At 47.7% G+C, this 23,712-nt stretch overlaps 1 protein-coding gene across 14 annotated transcripts in view; it reads right to left on the bottom strand.

Annotated features, from left to right (window-relative positions):
• Positions 1–23,712, bottom strand: part of TRIO (trio Rho guanine nucleotide exchange factor) — a 3,493,742-nt gene that overhangs the window by 2,689,413 nt on the left and 780,617 nt on the right. For all 14 annotated transcript variants that reach the window (XR_012724343.1, XR_012724344.1, XR_012724345.1 and 11 more), the window contains exon 20: positions 20,404–20,595. Coding sequence is in view for 11 of the 14 variants with exons in the window: in XM_075314973.1 (XP_075171088.1) it covers positions 20,404–20,595 (192 nt within the window). In the remaining 3 variants the exon portion in view is untranslated. The remainder of the gene's footprint in view (positions 1–20,403; positions 20,596–23,712) is intronic.

Here is a 23,712-nt window from a genome sequence, read left to right as displayed (position 1 = left end):
GGGGCGCACGCAGGCACAGACAGGGGGCGCACGCAGGCACAGACAGGGGGCGCACGCAGGCACAGACAGGGGGCGCACGCAGGCACAGACAGGGGGCGCACGCAGGCACAGACAGGGGCGCACGCAGGCACAGACAGGGGGCGCACACAGGCACAGACAGGGGGCGCACACAGGCACAGACAGGGGGCGCACACAGGCACAGACAGGGGGCGCACACAGGCACAGACAGGGGGCGCACACAGGGACAGACAGGGGGCGCACACAGGGACAGACAGGGGGCGCACACAGGCACAGACAGGGGGCGCACACAGGCACAGACAGGGGGCGCACACAGGCACAGACAGGAGGCGCACACAGGCACAGACAGGGGGCGCACACAGGCACAGACAGGGGGCGCACACAGGCACAGACAGGGGGCGCACACAGGCACAGACAGGGGGCGCACACAGGCACAGACAGGGGGCGCACACAGGCACAGACAGGGGGCGCACACAGGCACAGACAGGGGGCGCACACAGGCACAGACAGGGGGCGCACACAGGCACAGACAGGGGGCGCACACAGGCACAGACAGGGGGCGCACACAGGCACAGACAGAGGGGGCGCACAAAGGCACAGACAGGGGGCGCACACAGGCACAGACAGGGGGTGCACACAGGCACAGACAGGGGGCGCACACAAGCACAGACATAAGGCGCACACAAGCACAGACAGGGGGCCCACACAGACAGGGGGCACACACAGACAGGGGGCGCACACAGACAGGGGGCGCACACAGACAGGGGGCGCACACAGACAGGGGCGCACACAGACAGGCGGCGCAGACAGACAGGGGGCGCACACAGACAGGGGGCGCAGACAGACAGGGGGCGCAGACAGACAGGGGGCGCAGACAGACAGGGGGCGCAGACAGACAGGGGGCGCAGACAGACAGGGGGCGCACACAGACAGGGGGCGCACACAGACAGGGGGCGCACACAGACAGGGGGCGCACACAGACAGACAGGGCGCACAGACAGCGGTGCACACAGGCACAGAGACAGGGGACGCACACAGACAGGGGACACACACAGGCACAGAGACAGGGACGCACACACAGATAGGGAAGCACACAATCACAGAAAGAAAGGGGTGCACACAGAGACAGACAGGGGCGCACACAGACAGGGGTGCACAGACACAGACAAGGGTGCACACAGACAGGCAGGGGTGCACAGACACAGACAAGGGTGCACACAGACAGACAGGGGTACACACAGAAATGGGAGCACACAGACAGGGGAGCATACAGACAAAAGCCCACAAAGACACAGACAGGGGGCACACACAGAGGGGGCGCAAAGACACAGACAGGGGCGCCCACAGGCAGGGGCGCACACAGACACAGGCAGGAAGCGCACACAGACACAGGCATGAAGCGCACACAGACACAGGCAGGAGGCGCACACAGACACAGGCAAGGGGTGCACACAGACACAGGCAAGGGGCGCACACAGGCAGGGGGTGCACACAGACAGGCAGGGGGGCACACAGACAGGGACGCTCTCAGATAGGGGGCACACAGACAGGGGGCGCACACAGAGACACACACAGACAGACAGGGATGCACACAGAAAGACACACAGACAAAGACACAGACACACAGACACAGTTGCAGACAGAGACAGACAGAGAGACAGAAAGACACAGAGACAGACACACACATAGGCGCACAAAGAGGCACACACACACACACAAAGAGGCACACACACAAAGAGGTGCACACACACAAACAGGCACACACACAAAGAGGCACACACACACAAAGAGGCACACACACAAAAAGAGGCACACACACAAAAAGGCACACACACACAAAGAGGCACACACACAAAGAGGTACACCGACAGCTACAGAGACAGACACACACAGAAACAGAAAAAAGATTACTTCCAGCACCAATGGTCAGATACATGTGCACAGATGTAATACAGCAAACAAAAAAATAGAGTAACTTTGGCACACAAAAAAATGAAAGTGGGGAAGACGCATGTGCGGCGCTTGATGGGGACAATCGGGTCTCAGTAAGCACTGCACTGCAGACGCTGTAGCGTCCATCATAAGTACCCCACCGGCCTCACAGTCGGTGTGCCAGATAGCCAACACAAAGGAGATGCTCAGAGCAAAGAAGGGGGACCAAGAAAACGCCGCTATTCAGCACCATTCCATAAATTCTGGGAGCACAGGCAAGCACAGCCCTTACCAAAATGGCGCCGGTCAACTCCTCCTCTTCAAGCACGGCGGCGGGAGTGGAGATGGAGGAAGGAGATAAGGCTCCTGCAGCCCCAGCAGCATGGCTCCTGGCTCCTGAGAAGCTACTGAATTCTATCAGAGACATGTTTAAAACAGAGCTGTCTGCAGCAATGGAAGCATTTACCACACAGCTGCAAGAGATAGCCCACAGGGCTGCCGCTCTGGAACAGAGGGTGGATGATGTGGCTGAAGCCATGGAGGAAGACAGAGGCTGCCTACAAGAACATGATAGCAGATTTGAAATGCTGGAACTAAAGTGTTAAGCCCTGGAAAATTGTCTGAGAAGGGAGATCATCAGGATAAGACGTATGCCAGAGACTTGCACTAATCTTAAAGATATGGCTGTTAACCTCTTCAGGGCACTCCTGCCTCAGATTAACCCCACGCAGCTTGACATCATAAGAATCCACAGATCCCTAAATCGCCCAGCACAAGAGTCAGCTCCCAGAGATATTATACTCAAACTCAGACAAGAGAATTCAAGGGATCTCATTCTTGCGCCTTCTAGAAATACCCCAAACCTACCAGGCATGCCAGGCTCAGTATCTTTATTTGCAGACATTAGCCTAGCTAGCTGAAGGGGATCACTCTGGCACTAGCCAAAGCCAATATGAAATATAAATGGGTATTCCCATTTGCCCTATTGCTCAACCATAAAGGAGCCCGATATATAGTACGATCTCTGGAAGATGGCCTTGATGCCCTGAAAAAAAGATATAGCAACTATATCAGACGCACAGTTACCCCAAAGATGCCGACCTGCTAGGGAATGTCTACAAGTAAGAAGAAACCGTAACCGGCGTGCTGGAGAGATGAGGTCCCCGTCATAATGACTGTGGGCTAGCAAACATTCTTGTTTATCCTCATCAGTTCTATTCTTGTTCTGTGCAAGGCTTCTTTTCAGGTATTTGAAATGGATTTACTGTCTGCGGATGATGCGTACTACCCGCCTACAGTAAATCTAAGGTACAGCTTCAGTGTTGCTGATCTACAACTAACCTATGATTAAGGTTTAATGTTTTGTTTTATTTGTTGTTTCCTTTTTTTCTCAGTTAATCCTCCCTCAGACTCCATTCTTATATTCTTCTATTGCACTTCTGAAAGAATAGGCAAAAAATGTTCTATAAGCATATTTTTAGAGCTTAAGATTTATTTAAGATATAGATATGGCGTTTAGGGTACTATCACACAATGTTAGAGGATTTAATAGCCCACAGAAAAGAAGAAGGGCCTTTTTAGACTATGCGCGTCAAAAACCTGACATCTTATTCCTACAGGAGACCCACTTCTCAGACTCCTCACAACCTAAATACTTCCATCCTCAGTATACTAAACTCTTCATCTCTGCCAACACTAGGAAAACAAGAGGGACCATGATATGCCTCCATAATTCCTTCCCGTTCAAGATAATAGACTCTTTTGTGGACAAGGAAGGGCGCTTTGTGGGGGTCTGGGGAACTATACACTCCAAAACGGTATGTCTAATAAGCAGTTATGCACCACCCACGATTCAGGTACATGCCTTCATGGCAATCTCTAAATTTTTATCAAATCTCAACTATGACACTTTGATTTGGGGGGGGGGAGACATGAACTTTGTTCTAAATACCTCTCTAGACAGCTCCTCAGTAAAAAGGTCTGACATTTCAAAATCAGATAGACGAACAGTTAACAACATTATGAAAAAGAACACCTTAGCACATATCTGGAGAGAATCTAATGGGACCAACCTGGGTTACACGTTTTTCTCCAGAGCTCAGCAAACATATTCTAGAATTGACTGCATTATAACAAATTCGGGGAATCTACCGGCGTTACTTTACTCCAGACATATCCCTTCCGCATGGTCTGACAAGGATTGTGTGTTTTCGGCCTTCAAACTTGATATTGTAGCTTCAAGAGTATATAGATGGAGGCTTAATGAATCCCTACTAACAAATCAAGAGGTGAGAACCCAGATTGATAGAGATTTGGAGGCCTATTTCTCTGCGAATCTAACATCAGATGTCTTAGTGGGTAATCTATGGCTGGCACATATAAAATACATTACAGGCACTCTTATCGAAATAGCGTCAAGAAAGAAAAGAGACAGAACGGCCGCCCAGAGGGAATTACAAAACATTTTATTGAAGCTAGAAATCGCGAACCAATCCCATCCTACCCTTCACTTATCCAAACGTATATTAGATACTAAACTTCAGCTACAAACCCTACTTACGACTAGAACTGAAAGAGCCCTAAAGTGGACTCAAGTGACATACTACAAATTATCCAATAAAATGGATAAACTATTGGCCAGGAAACTCAAGATTAAAGAAAGGATCAATTCCATTTTTACAATAAATGATAATCAGGGCAGCCAAATCTCCCACCCAGATAAGGTATATCAGAAATTCCAGGACTATTATCAAGCATTATATACCCAACCAAAGCCAGCCCCCATAAACGCTATGGACAATTTCTTAAACTCCGTCACACTTCCGTCTCTTAGGGGTACTTTGCACACTACGACATCGCAAGCCGATGCTTGCGATGCCGAGCGCGATAGTCCCCGCCCCTGCTGCGATATCTTGTGATCGCAGCCAAAGCGAACATTATCGCTACGGCAGCTTCACATGCACTCACCTGCCCTGCGACGTTGCTCTGTCCGACGACCCGCCTCCTTCCTAAGGGGGCGGGTCGTGCGACGTCACACGGCAGGTGGCCAATAGAAGCGGAGGGGCGAAGATGAGCGGGACGTAAACATCCCGTCCACCTCCGTCCTTCCACATAGCCGGCGTGAGCCGCAGTGACGCAGGTAAGCTGATGTTCCTTGCTCCTGCGGCTTCACACACAGCGATGTGTGCTGCCGCAGGGGAACGAGGAACAACATCGTACAGTCGCTGCAGCGTAATTATAAAAATATCGGCCACTACACCGATGATATAATTACGACGCTTTTGCGCTCGTTAATCGTATCAAAAAGGATTTACACACTACGACATTGACGCCGGATGTGCGTCACTTTCGAATTGACCCCACCGACATCGCAGCTGCGATGTCGTAGTGTGCAAAGTACCCCTTACTCCAACTTCCTCAGCGACGCTTCAGGCTAAGATCACAGAGGAAGAGGTTGAAGATGTGGTCAAAAAATTAAAACTCCACAAAGCCCCAGGCCTAAATGGACTATCGGTGGCTTATTATAAAAAATTCTTACACATTCTGAAACCACATATTATAAACTTATGTAATACCATTCCCGAAGGCAATGCAATGTGCCCTGAATTTCTACTTGCCCATAAAACAGTTATCCCAAAACCAAAAAGAGACACACTACAAGTTAAAGATTACAGGCCCATTTCACTGTTAAATGTCGACTTAAAATTATTTACTTCTATTCTAGCTAGTAGAATTAATCGAGGCTTACAAGCGCTTATTCATCCTGACCAAGTGGGATTCATACCAACACGTCAAGCGCCAGAAAACATTGGCAAAAACCTAAATATCATTCACCACGCCAATAAATCCAAAACACCACATCTTCTCTTAGCCCTCGATATAGAAAAGGCTTTCAACTCGTTGATATGGCCATATGTTGTGAATGTTAGTTATGTTTTGGATGCTGGGAGGCTCCCTCTGGTGGCCAGGAACGGTTTGGATTTGGACCAGGTGTGTTGTGCAGTGGGTGTTTCCTTTGCTAACTCTCTGCTTATTTAAATCCTGGTCTGATTGCAGGCTGTTGCCGGATGTCAGTTGTTCTTTGTATCTCCAGCCTGCTTAATCTTGCTCTACACCACATCTTCCCTAGATAAGTGCTTGCTCTTTATTTATTGTCTGGTTCTTTTGTTTATCTGGGTTTGTCATTTGCTGTGGTTGGTTTCAGTTTATTTGCTTGTAGGGATTTTCCCCCTCAGTGGATTGTTGAGGAACTCCCTGCAGTTCTGTGTGGAGTATAGCGCCTTTGGGTCCATGTGTTTGTGGCTTGTTGACTTTGTTATAATTCTTGTTTTCTGTTCATTGGTATGACAAGGGCACCTGGTATAGGACGGAGTTCAGATCGTGCGATCTGAGGGCCTTTTTGTACTATCAGGAAGTATTTTGCAGGGTTTTTCTCTGGCCACCATCAGTCCCTTTCCTGTCCTTTCCTATTTTAGTCAGCGGGGGCCTCACCTTTTGCTAATCCTGTCATCTACCTGTGTATTGTGTTTTTCCTATATCACCGCAGTCTTTGAATGTGGGGGGTTAGCTATTCTTGTCTATTTTCTGAGGCAGAGAGTTATTCATCTTTCCTACCTTAGGATAGTTAGTTCTCCAGCTGGGTTCGCGGTGCACAGGATGTTGGTTCACCCCTCGGCTACTTCTAGTTGTGATGGTTAGTAAGGGGATGGCGGCCAGATTAGTTGCCAATGCTCTTGTTACCTTTTGCCAATGATTTGTGGTGGTCTTCCATGGTTCCGGATCATAACAGCCATACCTATACAGAGTGCTGACTAAAAGTAGATTTTGGGTACACACCGTAAAATCTCTTTCTTGGAGCCTTCATTGGGAGACACAGAGAGCATGGGTTGTATGCTGCTGCCACTAGGAGGCGACACTATGCAAAAAAAAAAGGTAAACTTCTCCTTTGCAGTATACACCCACCAACTGGCAATTATTCCTCAGTTAGTGAGAAAGCAATAGGAGACAAGGAAAGAACGAACAATCTTACAGAAGTCAACATTAGAATCAACATTCAACAGTAACATGTATCCAACACAAGGGCAGGTGCTGTGTCCCCCAATGAAGGCTCCAGGAAAAAGATTTTTACGGTCAGTACCCAAAATCTACTTTTCTTTATCGCTTCATTGGGGGACACAGAGACCATGGGACGTCCTAAAGCAGTCCCACGGGTGGGTCTATCGTTACTCTCAGGGCTGACCTCGGTCCATTGCAGCCTGCAGAACGCGTCTACCGAGGCTCGCATCAGAGGATGCGAAAGTGTGAACCCTGTAGAACTTCGTGAAAGTGTGAACTGAAGACCAGGTTGCAGCCTTGAAAAGCTGCAACGCCGGGGCATGGTGGCGGACCGCCCAAGAGGTTCCCACCGCCCTGGTGGAATGGGCCGTAATCCTGAGTGGGCGCGCTCTGCCCCTTACCCGGTAGGCTTCTAGGACGGCAGAACGGATCCATCGTGCAATGGAGGAATTGGAAGCGGGGAGGCCTCTGCGCAGACCGGATGGAAGCACGAACAGAGAGTCTGACTTTCTGAAGTGAGACGTCCTGGAAATGTACAGGCGGAGGGCTCTGACCAAGTCCAGCTTGTGGAGAAGAATCTCACGAGGGTGAAACTGGTTCGGGCAAAAAGAGGGAAGAACAAGGTCTTTGTTGAGGTGGAAAGAGGAGACCACCTTCGGAAGAAAGGACAGGACTGGCCGAAGAACTACCTTATCCTGGTGAGATAGGGAGAGCGGCAAGAAAGTGCCGCTAGTTCAGATACACGCCTGATTGACGTGATAGCAACTAAGAAGGCGACCTTCCAAGAAAGGAACGTTAGAGACAACTCCTGAATAGGTTCAAAGGGGGAATGCTGAAGAACGGACAGAACTAAGTTAAGGTCCCAAGGCTCCACTAGAGGTTGGAAGGGGGGAACAGAATGAGCGGCCCCTTGAATGAATGTGCGAACCTGTGAGCGAGAGGCAATCCTCTTCTGGAAGAGGATGGAAAGAGCAGGCACCTGACCCTTAAGGGAGCTGAGAGCCAACCCAACATCCAGACCGGACTGCAGGAAAGACAGCAGAACTGGTAAGGAGAAGGTCATGGCCGCGACCTGGTTAGATTCCCACCAGTGGAAATAGGCCTTCCACGTACGGTGGTAGATGCGGGAGGAGGAGTGTTTCGGTGCTCTAATCATTGTTTGGATGACCCTTTCTGAGAATCCTGAGGAAGTTAGTACTGCGGCTTCAACAGCCATGCCGTTAAATTGAGAGACTGTGAATTCTGGAGAAGGAATGGTCCCTGAGTGAGAAGGTCCGGGATTTCTGGTAGTCTCCACGGGACGTCGGCGAGAAGGTGCACGAGTTCTGCATACCAAGGACGACGGGGTCAATCCGGTGCCACGAGAATCACCGGGATTCCTTCTGATTTGATCTTCTTGATTAATCTGGGGATGAGCGGAAGCGGGGCGGAAGCGAGGGGAAGAGGTACGGAAGAGAGAATTGCGACCAGGGGATCGCTAGGGCGTCCGCTGCGAATGCCAGCGGATCTCTTGCTCTGGACACGAACTGGGGCACCTTGTGGTTCCACCTGGAGGCCAAGAGGTCCACGTCGGGGGTCCCCCACCTGAAGCAGATCTGCTGGAAGATGATGGGATTGAGGGACCACTCTCCCGCGGCGAGGCCTTCTCGGCTGAGAAAGTCGGCGGCCCATTGTCCACTCCCGGAATGTGGACGGCTGAGATCGCTGGGATGTTCTGTTCGGCCCAGCAGAGAATCTGAGACACCTCCTTCATTGCTGCTCGGCTGCGGGTTCCTCTTTGGTGGTTTATGTAAGCCACAGTTGTCGCATTGTCGGACTGTACCCGAATTGGGTGTCCGAGGAGCAGGGTCTCCCAGTGTAAGAGAGCCAATCAAACCGACCTGAGCTCCAGAATGTTTATGGGAAGGGTCGTTTCCGGCTCGGTCCAGCGACCTTGAACTGTGAGGTCTTGGAATGTGGCTCCCCAGCCTAGGAGACTGGCATCTGTTGTAATGACCTTCCATCGAAGAGGAAGAAATGATCTCCCTTGGAGGATGAGGGGGGAGCATTTCCACCATTCCAGTGACTCTCTGACTCGTGGAGGGAGCACGACTGGGCGATACAAGGAGTGAAGAGACTTGTCCCATCTTGATAGAAGGAAACCCTGAAGAGGACAAGTATGGAATTGACTGTAGGGCACCGCTTCTATTGACACCACCATTTTCCCGAGAATGCTCATGCAATACCAGAGAGAGCAATGGGGAGGGCGTTGGAGGTTCCAAATTCCCTTGAGAATGGCTGAGGGCTTGTCCTCGGGCAGGAGAACCTTTGCCTGTGCAGTGTCAAAGACCATGCCAAGGAATGAGATGCGTTGTGCTGGGATAAGAGATGACTTCGGTCTGTTGATCAACCAGCCGAGACGGGTTAGAGTATGTAGGGTGATGCTGAGACTTTCGCGACACTCCGATGCCGAGGGAGCTTTGACTAAAATGTCGTCCAGGTACAGCATGGCTAGGATTCCCCGGGTCCGAAGAATAGCCATGATGGTTGCCATTATCTTGGTGAAGACTCTGGGAGCCGTTGAGAGCCCGAATGAGAGAGCTGTGAATTGAAAGTGTTGATCCTGAACTGCGAAGCGTAAGAATCTCTGATGAGTTGGGAAAATCGGAATGTGAAGATAGGCATCCTGAATATCCACCGAACAAAGTAACTCCCCGGGTTCCATGGAAGCAATCACTGAGCGTAGAAACTCCATGCGGAAGTGACGGAGACGGACACGCTTGTTGAGCCGCTTCAGGTCCAGAATGGGGCAGACGGTGCCATTCTTTTTCGGAACAACAAAAAGGTTTGAATAAAAATCCTGAAACCGGTCTTGAGTGGGGACGGGGGTGATGACCCCAGAATCTCGCCTGGACTGGATGGCCGCGAAGAATCCCCTGGTGAGGGAGGGATCCTTCGGGGGGTGGGACTTGACGAAGCGTGAATGTGGAAGTGAAGAAAACTATCTTGTAGCCGTAACAGACGACGTCTCGGACCCAAGCGTCGTCTATCACGGAAGCCCACACGCTTCTGAACAGCCGGAGGCGACCGCCGACCCTGGATGAGAATCCGGGAATGGGAACCTAGTCATGCGGAGGAGAATCTATTGGATCTGGAGATGAAGGTCTTGGACTGCTGGCCGCGGGAACGCCAGGAGTGTGTTGCTTTAAAAAAGAGCTTCCGTCTCTCTTGACGTGCTGGCGACCGCTATCGACGGATGCTGTTGTTGGCAGAAAATTGGCGAAAGGGACGAAAGGGAAAAGACCGTCTTTTAGGAGGGGCTCGAGGGACCTTTCGCTGAGGAAAGAAGGTACTCTTACCTCCTGTTGCCTCAGAAATTATCCTGTCCAGTTTTTCTCCGAAGAGTCCGGCCCCGAAAAAGGGGAGACTGGTGAGGGACTTTTTGGATGCTGAGTCCGCGTTCCACGCCTTAAGCCACAAGCCTCTGCGGATTGCAGCAATGTTATCGCCTGCCAGTGCTGCGGAAGCAGCGGAGTCGAGGGACGCGGTAACCAGATACTTTCCGGCATGGGCGATCTGATCTGCCAAATCTGCCAGCTCAGGGCCGGGAGCTTCAGACAGTATACCACGTCGAAGTAGCTTTGCCCAGGCAGAGATAGCCTTGGAGATCCAGGTGGATGCAAAGGCTGGACAGATGGCAAAACCAGAGGCTTCAAAGGCCGACTTGGCTAGGGATTATATAGTCCTGTCAGAGGGGTCTTTAAGGGAGGCACCGTCAGAGAGTGGTAAGGTGGTACTAAAAGAAAGTCGGGAGATTGGAGGGTCCACTGAAGGAGATACTGACCACTTCTGAAGAAGTTCCGGTGCAAAGGGGTAAAGAATCTGTGCTCGCTTGCGCTTCTGGAAACGCTTGTCAGGATGTTCCCACTGTCTAGTTAAAATGTCATCAAATTCCCTGTGGTTGCCAAAGACCCTTGGCAGTTTTTTGGCTCTTTTGAAAGGAACCGACTGACTGGCGGGGGTCGGATCTGCATCCTTTACCTCTAGGGTCTGGTTGACGGCAATGACCAGACTGTCCATCATGCTGCTCAGCTTAGAAGTATGTTCAGAGTCCAGATCGGAGTCCGAATCAGGGTCCTGGTCCGAATCCGGTGCTGCCGCAGATGAGGTAGGAGAGGGAGAGTTTGCCGCTCTGGAGGCCGTGGAGGGGTTAGGAGAGCTGGAGGATTAACCTGAGAAGGAACGCTTCCTAGACCTCTTGTGTGTCCTGCCCTGCCGAGCTAGTAGCGTTGCGGGCTCAGACTCGCTCTGGGCCACCGAGGGGGCTCCAGAGGTGGAGGCGGGCAGACGCTCTAGGGCTGAAACCAGGGTTTGAGATACCTTAGTTAGGTTGTCCACGGACTGCGAGAGAACTGCAGCCCACTCAGGTGTGGGGGCCGAGTCCTCATTACGGACAGTGGGGGGCTCCATAGAAGTCATGCTGGGGGTGCTGCAGGCTTGGCAGAGGGGCGAGGACTGCCCTGAGGGAAACTTCTTTAAACAAGAGGTGCAGGCGAAGTGTAGGACTATGGCCTGTGACTGAGAGCAAGAGGCTCTTGTGTTGGACATTAGACAGGAAAGGGAGAGAGAGCGAGAGAGAGAGAGGTAAAACAGACAGGAGGATGCCAGGTGGATGGGGTACTGGGGAAGGAGCTGCCTCCCAGTGGCTGGGCTTACCCAGGTTCTGGCGTCCTGTGTTCCGCTGGCGTTGTGTCCCGCTGGTGTGTCACACTGCAGGCAGAGGGAGCAGAGGTGGGGCTCCGGGGAGCTGTAGGGGTATGAGGCCGGGGGCTTCACGTGGGACGCCGCACACCGCACAGAGTAGCAGCAGGTAGCTGCGATGGCGCTGGAGAGGCTGTGAGAGCACCCAGACAGGGGAGCAGGAAAAAGGGCACACTGCAGAGATAAACCTGCAGGGATTGGCTCAGGGACGGCCGAGAGGGAGAGCGCCCGTGATTGGTTGGAAAGGGCGCGCAGGAGAGGCCCGCTGTGACTGGCTGCTGGAGCGGGCGGGCGGGCGGGCCTGCTGGAAGCAAGGACTCGCGCGATAGGCTGGCCGGGAGGGGGCGTGTCTCGGTCGGGAGCTAGGACTGGGAGAAGCCAGGGACTAAATTAGAAGTGAGGCCGGAGGGGAATCGGTGGGCAGCGCCGAGGACGGGGCCGGGACTGTGAAAGGAGGGCGTGCGCGCAGCCTGCGTGGAGGGGAGCTGACCCAGGGTAAGGAAAGGAGAGATATATATTTTTATTTTTTTTTTTAAAAAAAATACGGAGCCCCCCATGGCCCGGGAGGGTACCTGTCCTGACAGCTGTTAGTCCCTTTTTTGATCCTGGAATGGATATAGGGAGACGGGCATCGGTCATCCTGATCCTCAGACGGGTGACCGGAAGAATCCTGTAGCATCTTCGTCTCCCCTCCCTGATCAGGCCTGTCCCTCTGTGCGGATGCCCCCAAAACCGTCTTGAAAGTGTTAGGGGGGTAGGGTCCTGCCAGACAGACACGGAAGTCAACAGTAGTGGCGGACGGACCCCACATCTGTGCGACCGGTCTCTAGGGGAGAGAGCAGGCTGAGCGATTACACCCTGTCGCCCGACGAGCTGTGTCTGTAAAAGAAAAGAGAAAATATTAAAAATACAAACCTGGGGGGCTGAGCGCAGCCCCAAGTGTGTCCACCTCCTATGGACACTAAGCTTAAACTGAGGAATAATTGCCAGTTGGTGGGTGTATACTGCATAGGATGAGTTTGTTTGTTTTTTTTTTTGCATTGTGTCGCCTCCTAGTGGCAGCAGCATACAACCCATGGTCTCTGTGTCCCCCAATGAAGCGATAAAGAAATTGGGTTTTACTCAAAATTTTATACGGACTATTCACATCTTGTACAATAACCCGATGGCATACTTAAAGCTCCCCACTGCGGGTCCACAACCGATTTGTACTGGGAGAGGAGCTAGACAAGGCTACCCGTTGTCACCAGCCGTATTTGCATTAGCAATGGAGACACTGGCACAAGCTATTAGAGAACACACAGACATTAAGGGGTACAACATTGGGACGTAGAGTTACATACTCAGCTTATTCGCTGATGACCTGCTTCTAACAATAACAAATCCACATGTGTCTCTCCTGAACCTATTTTCACTACTACATAGATTTGAAACACTCTCGGGACTCAAGGTAACTGTGGAAAAAACAGAGGCCCTTTTCTTAAATACCCCAATCAATACGCAAATGACTGTTCTATCTAGCTTTAAATATCAGAAACAAACACACTACATTTCATATCTTGAGGTACAACTTACTAACCATAAGAATACATTGTTTATGTGGAACCTGTCCCCTCTTATTCAGCAGATGAAACAAGATTTCAATAAATGGTCGCAGCCATGCAGTAAAAATGAATACTCTTTCCAGATTCCTTTCCTGTTTTGCTCACTACCTATATTCCTTCCATAAAATATATTCAAACAAATACATGAAGAGGTCCCTAAGTTTATCTGGAACAACAAAAGAGCTAAGATTGCACAACAAACACTATTTAGGCATAAAAAGTGGTGTGGCATATCTCTCCCTAACTTTTCTCTATACTATATAGGGTGGCTATGTTTGCCCAGATATCTACTATAGCGATGGGAAACCAAACACCTAGGTGGGTCTGACTGGAAGATTCCTTATTAGCCCCTTATTCTTTAAGCAGTTTAGTATGGATGACTGGGCCCCCTACCACTCAAGATGGCAGAATTGGCTCCCTTCTCCTATACCACCGTAATGCTGTGGAGGTCTAACAGATTCCAACATAAGCTCCAGACTAATCCATCACCGCTACTAATTTTTTTTAATAACCCAATGTTTTTACCTGGTGTAGACTCTAGAGGCTTCCACTGGTGTAAATACACTGGTGTTGCCAGGATGCATCATCTAGCACCTCTATATACATTACTTTCTAAAACAGAGTTTAAATCACAATTTACACCATGAGATGGAGAAATTTTTGGGATGGAACAGATCTACCACTTTGTTAACACTATAATGGGTAACAGGAGATCCTTGAATCCGACCGCCTTTTGAAAGGGTATGCATTTTTGATCCAGGGGGGAAAGGGTACCATATCTTTGATATACAACATATTGAATTGGCCCTTACCAGACATTAAACTAAAAGTGATGGAACAATGGGAAGATGATCTGTGATTCACAATAACTCTAGAAAAATGGAACTGTTATGTAAATCTCACAAAAAAAGCAATCAAGTCTCCCTTTCAGAAACATCTATAAAGCTATTCCACCGCTCATACTTTGTTCCAACTTTACTTAACACCATTTATCCAGGTGTCTCTGATCGCTGTTTTAGAGGTTGCGGACAGAGAGGGGACATGGCTCATATTTGGTGGCATTGTCAAATAGTATCTGATCTCTGGAAGAAAAGAAGCTCTATGATAAATATGATCTGTGCTAGCCACAACATTCATTCTCCTGAGGTCCTATTATTTATTGATAAGCCCACCGGGATAGCCAATCAATCTCATAGACCGGTAACCTTTATTACACTGGCCACTAAAATTTACATAGCGAGCCAATAGAAGACCCCTACCCTCTCTGACGCAGCAGTCATACAGAAAGTGTATAATATCATGCTCTATGAAAAAATAGAAGCCATTAGAAATTACTCCTTGGAATTATTTCATAAGATCTGGGACCCCTGGATTCAATCCCAATTACCCAACTCTATGGCTGATAGCATATCTGTATCCACATTTTTCCATTATATATGGCTCTCTACAACTCACAGATCTTCGTATTACTCTGGAGTCTACACATTAGAAAGGGGTGACTTTTTTTTTTCAGGTTTGGTTGGATTGAAGTTCTTGTTCCTTTTAGGTTGAGTGGGTATGCTCGATGACTACATAAATATATTAGACCTGAGTGATTCAGAAATATATAGAAAATGATTTAACACCTTTGCTAGCGTACTTTTGAATAGCAGAAATGATTGAAATCTATGCCTATTGATACTGTTTGAAGAATGATGATTGTATATTTAGAGTTTGTAAAGGCAATGAAAAATGCAAAACTTTTCTTTTGTACTTGACCTGAATTGCACAATAAAAGATGGTTAAAACTAAAAAAAAAAAATTAAAGTGTTGTACAGTGTGTATCCAAAGGTGATTTTAATGCAAGGCAAAAATCTCAACACAAAAACAAAACAACGTTTTGGTTCAGGGAGCCTTTATCAAGGTTGTGCATCTAAGAGGAAGGTGTTAATGCATAACCCTTAAGCTATGGGAACATAGGGTTGCTATGAAATTTGCCCATTGCAATAAAACACATCTTAGGAAGAATTATGATAGCCAATATATTGTGGCAGACTGTAATGCAGATCAATTTCCAACAATGGAAAACAGGATGATGTGAATGAAGACTACAATAAATACCAATGGTGCAACTGACAGTGCTGCCTGTAAAATGTCAGTAAATGCTTAGTATATTGAGGGCCCAGATCAAGCCATGGTTAGTACAGTCATGGCCAAAAGTTTTGAGAATGCTACAAATATTAATTTTTACAAAGTCTACTGCTTAAGTTTTTCTAATGGCAATTTGCATACACTCCAGAATGTCATAAAGAGTGATCAGCTTAACAGCAATTACTTGCAAAGTCAATATTGGCTAAGAAAATGAACTTTAACCCCCAAAACACATTTCAACAGCATTGCATTCCTGCCTTAAAAGGAGCAGCTAACATTGTTTTAGAGATTGTTCCATTAACACAGGTCTGGGTGTTGATGAGAACAGGGCTGGCGATCAATCAGTCATGATTAAGAATGACACCACTGGACACTTTAAAAGGAGGCTGGTGCTTGGTATCATTGTTTCTCTTCAGTTAACCATGGTTATCTCTAAAGAAACATGTGCAGCCATCATTGCTCTGCACAAAAATGGCCTAACAGGGAAGAGTATTGCAGCTACAAAGATTGCACCTCAGTCAACAATCTATCGCATCATCAAGAACTTCAAGGAGAGAGCTTCCATTGTTGCCAAAAAGGCTCCAGGGCGCCCAAGAAGGACCAGCAAATGCCAGGACCGTATCTTAAAACTGTTTCAGCTGCGGGATCGGACTACCAGCAGTGCTGAGCTAGCTCAGCAATGGCAGCAGGCTGGTGTGAGTGCTTCTGCACGCACTGAAGCAGAGACTCTTTGAGCAAGGCCTGGTTTCAAGGAGGGCAGCAAAGAAGCCACTTCTCTCCAGAAAAAACATCAGGGACCGACTGATATTCTGCAAAAGGTACAGGGAGTGGACTGCTGAGGACTGGGGTAAAGTCATTTTCTCAGATGAATCCCCTTTTCGATTGTTTGGGACATCTGGAAAACAGCTTATTAGGAGAAGAAGAGGTGAGCGCTACCACCAGTCTTGTCTCATGCCAACTGTTAAGCATCCTGAAACGATTCATGTGTGGGGTTGCTTCTCAGCCAAGGGAATCGGCTCACTCACAGTCTTGCCTAAAAACACAGCCATGAATAAAGAATGGTACCAGAATGTCCTTCAAGAGCAACTTCTCCTCCCAACTGTCCAACAGCATTTTGGCGCCCAACAGTGCCTTTTCCAGCATGATGGAGCACCTTGCCATAAAGCAAAGGTGATCACTAAATGGCTCATGGAACAAAAACATAGAGATTTTGGGTCCATGGCCTGGAAACTCCCCAGATCTTAATCCCATTGAGAACTTGCATGCAATCATCAAGAGACGGGTGGACAAACAAAAACCAACAAATTCTGGCAAAATGCAAGCATTGCTTATGCAAGAATGGACAGCTATCAGTCAGGATTTGGTCCAGAAGTTGATTGAGAGCATGCCAGGGAGAATTGCAGAGGCCCTGAAGAAGAAGGGTCAACACTGCAAATATTGACTTGCTGCATTAAATCATTCTGTCAATATAACCTTTTGGTATTCATAATATGATTGCAATTTTATTTCTGTATGTGATGTAAACATCAGACAAACACAATTAAAAACCAGAGGGCAACAGATCATGTGAAAAACAATTTTGGTGTCATTCTCAAAACTTTAGGCCATGACTGTAGGTTTGTGTTTTCAAGTGGGTAGATTCTAATAATCAAAATCACTGAGTTTTCATAACTGCAGAATGAGTGTCAGGGCCCACATTCAGGTGATAGGATTAGCCTGCTTTTGTACATCTGAATAGCCGTTGGGGAGATTTAAGAGTGAGGCGACCTAGTGAAGAGATATGCGTTTCTTAGACACAGGGAGGTAGCAGGGAACAAAGTGATAGTTACTATATTTATTGGGACTTATTCCTTACTTCTGAGCACCTACCATAGTTAGTGAGCTAGGTTGACTTACTAATACAACACACAGTCTCCGCACATCACGGTGCACGTTCAATTCAAGGGATCCACTAGAATAAACAAAATAGACAGCATACCAGTGGGCAAAGATTCAGTCCATATTTTTAATCCAAAAATACAATATTGCAATGTTTCGACAACAAAGTCTTTTTCAAGTCTTTTAAAGACTTTGCTGCCAAAAAGGTGCTGTGTTGTATGACCTTTATGGATTAAAAATATGGACTAAATCTTAACCCACTGGGACGCTGTCTACTTTATCTAGACACAGAGGCAGAAAACGGCAGAAAAAGGCAGAAAGAGACAGACAGAAACAAAAAGACACACAGACAGAAAGACACACAGACAGAAAGAGACACACAGACACAGAAAGACAGAAAGACAGACACAGAAAGACAGAAAGACAGACACAGTGACAGAAAGACACATTGACACAGAGACAGAAAAGCACACAGAGACAGAAAGAGACAGACAGTAAGAAAAATAAAGACAGAGCGACAGAAAAAGACAGACAGACAGAAATACACAGACACACACAGACATGCAGAGACACAGATACACAGAGACAAAGAGACAGAGAAAGACACAGACACACAGACAGAGATGCACAAGAAACAGACAAGCACAGAAACAGAAAGACAAAGAAAGAATGCGACAGAGACATGCAGATACACACATACAGAAAAAGAGAAAAACACAGACACACAGTGACAGAGAGACAGAGTGACAGAAAGAGACACAGATAGAAGGACACAGGCACAGAGAGAGACAGACATACAGACATACACAGAGACAAAAAGAGACAGATAGAGACAGAAAGAGACAAAGCGACAGAAAGAGACAGAAAGAGACAGAAAGACAGACACACAGACATGCAGAGACAGAGACATGCAGAGACACACGGAGAGAAAGAGAAAGACAGAGACAGGCAGACGCACAGAGACAAGACGCACAAAGACAGACGCACAGAGACAGACGCACAGATACACACAGGAAGAGAGACCCAGACAGAGAGGGACACAAAGAAAAAGACCCACAGATACACATACAAAGACAGACACACAGAGAAAGAGACACACAGATGTATAGACACACACACAAAGAGACACACACAGAGACACAGTCCCACACAGACTGACACAGAGTTAGAGAAACACAGACACACAGACAGATACAGACACACACACACAGACACAGACACACAGACACACAGAGAGAGAGACAGAGAGGGAGACAGATAGACAGAGGGAGAGAGTTGGAGAAATGGAAATTGAAAGAAACAGACAGTATCCCAAGCAATTCCGGGTACTACAGCTAGCATGGTAAAAAAATGATAATGAATTTAAATTTAAGTGTTGCTAGAAAATATAAAAGTAGCAGTTGAGCACAAGGTTTTAAATTATGTAACGTAACAAGCTGTTTCCAAGCAAGTGATAAAGAAAAAATATTGTACTTTTTGATCAAGTTCATATCAATTAAATTTTGTTTAGACTTTGCAATTTTTTAAATATTATTTATAAAGCAGATTACATGTATGTGTGCTAAAGGAATTTACACACTCGCATTTACAATCACAACATTTTTCACAGCCATCATATTTGACTAAGGGAACATCAAATATTACATTTTGAGGGAAAATTTTAACCCCGCACTCTACAGTTATTAGCAAAAAAAAAACAAAAAAAACAAACGCTTACTTACGGTTTGGATGTGTGAGCTAATATATTGGCTGTTTTGACAGCTTGGAGATTTATCAGATAGCCTATAGCAACCAATCACAGCTCTGCTTCAATTTTGCAACAGGTAATTAAGAGCTCTGATTGGCAACGAAGGACATTATTAGCATAATACAGCTTGTGTGTGCGTTAATATGATTTCAGTGGTGAGAGGGAGAGTGGGAGAGAGTGGGAGAGAGCGGGAAAGAAGGAGAGATGGGAAAGAGAGGGAGGGAGAAGGAGAGTGTGAGAGAGGGAGAGAGAAGAAGAGTGTGAGAGAAGGAGGGGGAGTGGGAGAGAAGGAGTGTGGGAGAGAAGGAGAGTGGGAGAGAAGGAGAGTGGGAGAGAAGGAGAGTGGGAGAGAAGGAACGTGGGAGAGAAGGAACGTGGGAGAGAAGGAAAGTGGGAAAGCAGGAGAGTGCGAGAGAAGGAGCGTGCGAGAGAAGGAGCGTGCGAGAGAAGGAGCGTGCGAAAGAAGGAGCGTGCGAGAGAAGGGGAGTGCGAGAGAAGGGGAGTGCGAGAGAAGGGGAGTGCGAGAGAAGGGGAGTGCGAGAGAAGGGGAGTGCAAGAGAAGGGGAGTGCAAGAGAAGGGGAGTGCAAGAGAAGGGGAGTGCAAGAGAAGGGGAGTGCAAGAGAAGGGGAGTGCAAGAGAAAAGGAGTGCAAGAGAAGGGGAGTGCAAGAGAAGGGGAGTGCAAGAGAAGGGGAGTGCAAGAGAAGGGGAGTGCAAGAGAAGGGGAGTGCAAGAGAAAAGGAGTGCAAGAGAAGGGGAGTGCAAGAGAAAGGGAGTGCAAGAGAAAGGGAGTGCAAGAGAAGGGGAGTGCAAGACAAGGGGAGTGCGAGACAAGGGGAGTGCGAGACAAGGGGAGTGCGAGACAAGGGGAGTGCGAGACAAGGGGAGTGCGAGACAAGGGGAGTGCGAGACAAGGGGAGTGCGAGACAAGGAGAGTGCGAGACAAGGAGAGTGCGAGACAAGGAGAGTGCGAGAAGAGGGGATTGCGAGAGAAGGGGAGTGCGAGAGAAGGGGAGTGCGAGAGAAGGGGAGTGCGAGAGAGACTTAGTTACTATCCTGGGCAATGCTGGAACAACAGCTAGTATGACAAAATGAACACACAGGTTAAGCTCTGTGTGGTGCATTAATTTCAAAGTTTTTGATTTTGTATCATGTAAAATGACACATTATATGCTTTTAGAAATCCTGTATATTTTTCTAGTTAGTTTACACAGACCTCATACAAGGGGATCCCCCATATGGAAGCCTCATAATTGCAATTAAAGATAATTTCCATATTTCTTATTTTTGAATTGCATACCTGCTCTGAAGTTTTATAAAAAGCTACAGAGGCATTCACTAGTTTCAAACGATCTTCCATTTTCAGCATCAACTGTTGCCAGTGTGAGGCTACTTTTTCAGCACAATCTCTTATCATATCCATATCATAATGATTGGCTTGAAGCATAGCCTCAGCTTTCTGCTGCACCTGCAGTGCACTTTGATGTGTTTTCTGAAACAAAAAAATTAGAAAGATAAGAGTTAGAAAACAACATAAGCAGCATTTTCAGGCATTCACCGATGTCCAAATGCAATATAATTAACAGAAAATGCACTTAGAAAAGTAACAATAAAACAAAGTAGCCTTTGTTAAGGAGGACCTATCCCCAGGTCAGAAGTGGCCACTTGCCAGCAACACCCAATAATTAAAAAAAATAAATAAAAATAAAATAGATAAATTTGAATAATGGGTGCACTAAATAAAAAGGCTCATATGTCTGTGACCATACAGAGATTTTGAAAAAAATAAATGTAAAAAAAACAAAACAAACTGAATACTAATGAGAGCAGTATGATTAAAATAAGAGCAACAACTGGCTACATTGGACCTGATGTTAACTTTTCTTTAAGACTATGTGAGCACGCTGCAAAAAATTTGATCACAAAAAAACTGCACCTTGTGGAAGAAAAACGCAACTTGGGCCAGAAAACACAACTAAAAACACATGTGTTTTTGGTGCGTTTTCTATGCATTTTTGGGGTATTTTTTCCCATGCATTTTTTTTAGTGAAATCAATGGATGAAAGGACTAAAAAACACAGGACAAAACCGTAGACAGTATTAACATGCTGCAGTTTTTTGTGCACCAAAATCTGCAAGGAAAAAAAAAAAAGGAACGTATGCACAGCATTTCCGAATTCTGATAGACTGCTGGGAGAAAGAAAGACATGCAGTTTGGGGCAACAAAAAAAGCTGGGAAAAAACAGCAAAAAATGCAGTGTGCGCACACAGCCTAAGGCTATGTGCACACGTTGCAGATTTGGTGCATACATTTTCTGCACCTTCTGGCAGAAAAACACACCAAAAATCACATGTGCTGGTGCGTTTTTTGCCATGCGTTTTCCTTAATGAAGTCAATAGGTGGAAGAGCTAAAAATAAATGCACCAACAATTGAACTGCAGATTATTTTCTACACCAAATTTGAAAGGAAAAAGATAAGCAACATGCACACAGCACTTCCGAATTCTCACTGACTTTACTGGCAAAGATAAACATGCAGATTTAAGCCACAATCTGCATCAAAAATGCACTGTGCGCACACAGGCTAAAGCATTAAATTATTGATAGGGAAGAAGTATTTTGAAAAGGAAAAAAAAAACTAAGGGAAGCATAGTACCAAGGTTAGTCAGCTATTATTTAAACCAAAAAACTAACAATATTATGCAAACACAAACCACCATTAATACACTAGACATGAATGAGTTAAAGGGAATCTGTCTTGAAAATACAACCTACCAACACATAGAGCCCAAATTGTTACTTCATCACTGAGAAATTACATAATGAATCCATATGCTACTGACAAAAAAGTGCACTGGAGGCTTGACAAAGCACAGAAAACGAATCAGTGCATCATTTTTGTCTTTTTACTATCTCTAGCTGTCCACCTCCAATAGGTGCATACAACCTAAATAATGCATGAGAAAAGCACAATATGGATTTGTCTGCATTATTTTACTCAGTGGCCCTTTGGACACATACACCCAAATAGCGTTTTGAGGGAGGTTCGGACAAAAGCCTTGACAGGGCTAGTGAATGGAATAGAAAAAGTTGTGTAAAAGTGCCCTCAGTCTTTATTTATTTTACTCACCTACCGTATTTTTCGCTTTATAAGACGCACTTTTCCTCCCAAAAATTTGGGAGGAAAATGGGGGGTGCGTCTTATAGTCCGAATATAGTGGTACCTGGGGGGCCTGTCTGTGCGGCGATTGGTTGGTCGGGTGCCTGTGGCTGCGTGCAAGCTGCCTGGTACCTGTGCTTGCGTGCGGTGCCAGCCAGGAACTCGTGGCTGTGTGCGGGCAGCAGTCGGGTGCTGTGAGCCGGCAGCAGCCGAGTGCTGTGTGCCGGCGGCAGCCGGTTGCCGCTCGCACGCAAGCACAGGTACCCGGCCTCTTGTACGCAGGGTGGGCGGGCAGCCTGCTGGCTGCCACTCTGTGCGTGCGGGGCGGGCGGCTGTGCAGCAAGTTACCTAGTTTGTCCGCAGTCCCAGTTTCAAATGTTGGCACCGGGAGCAGGCTGGTGCGCAGATGGATCTCTTGGATGAGAGCTCCATCTGCGCACGCGCTGCTCCGGAAATCAGCGCGTGCGCAGATGGAGCCCTTGGATGAGAGCTCCATCTGCACATGCGCCGCTCCAGGCGGCATGATTTGAACCAGGCCCACGGACACTGGGACACTCACTGCACCGGCCTGCTGCACGACTCACCCGCCGCCGCTGCTGCTGGAGCCGCCACTACGGACCCCGCGGCTCCTGCCACCACAGCTCCTGACACCACGGACCCCGCGGCTCCTGACACCATGGCTCCTGACACCATGGACCCCGCGGCTCCTGACACCACGGACCCCACGGCCCGTGCCACTCTTGACGACGCCGCGCCTGCCACCACGGACGCCACTGCACCTGCCACCACGGACACCACCGCACCTGCTACGACGGACCCCGCTGCCACTGACCCGCTGTGCCTGCCAGCACAACCTCTGCCTCCTGTGATCCCGCTTCACCACTACTGCTGCCCCCCTCCGGTAAGAGAACACCGGAGTATAAGATGGACCCCATTTTTCTTTTTTTACCTTTTTTTATGTCTAAGTTTGGGGTGCGTCTTATAATCCGGTGTGTCTTATAAAGCGAATAATACGGTATATAGCTAATAATTCCACAGCATTTACAGACGTGATCATCACTGTCTCCATTGGTACTCACAATCTCACTTCCCAGTATGTTTTCGGAGTGTAGGAGGAAAACTGAGAACCCGGAGAAAACCCATGCAAACACGGGGAGAACATACTAACGCTTTGTAAATGTTGTACATGGTGGGATTGGAACCGAGTACCCCAGCAATACATAACTACTATAGCGGATGGTGAAGTTGTCAATCAAGTACGGGAGGTTAACCCCACTAACCTCCCTACAGTGCTAACCACTGAGCCACTCTACTTCATTTCTTTCTCCCGGGAGGTGTGGGAGAAATATTCATCTACTTCATTGACATCTCCACCGTCCATTACATTAACATTTGGCCAGTGGAGACAAAAGTAAGTAATCATGAGGTTAATTTATTATTTGGTTGTG

This window comes from Anomaloglossus baeobatrachus, chromosome 6 (genome assembly GCF_048569485.1).
Source record: "Anomaloglossus baeobatrachus isolate aAnoBae1 chromosome 6, aAnoBae1.hap1, whole genome shotgun sequence".
Classification (NCBI taxonomy): Eukaryota; Metazoa; Chordata; class Amphibia; order Anura; family Aromobatidae; genus Anomaloglossus; species Anomaloglossus baeobatrachus.
The sequence above is the reverse complement of the archived record's forward strand: the minus strand, read 5'-3'. Positions and strand labels throughout refer to the sequence as shown.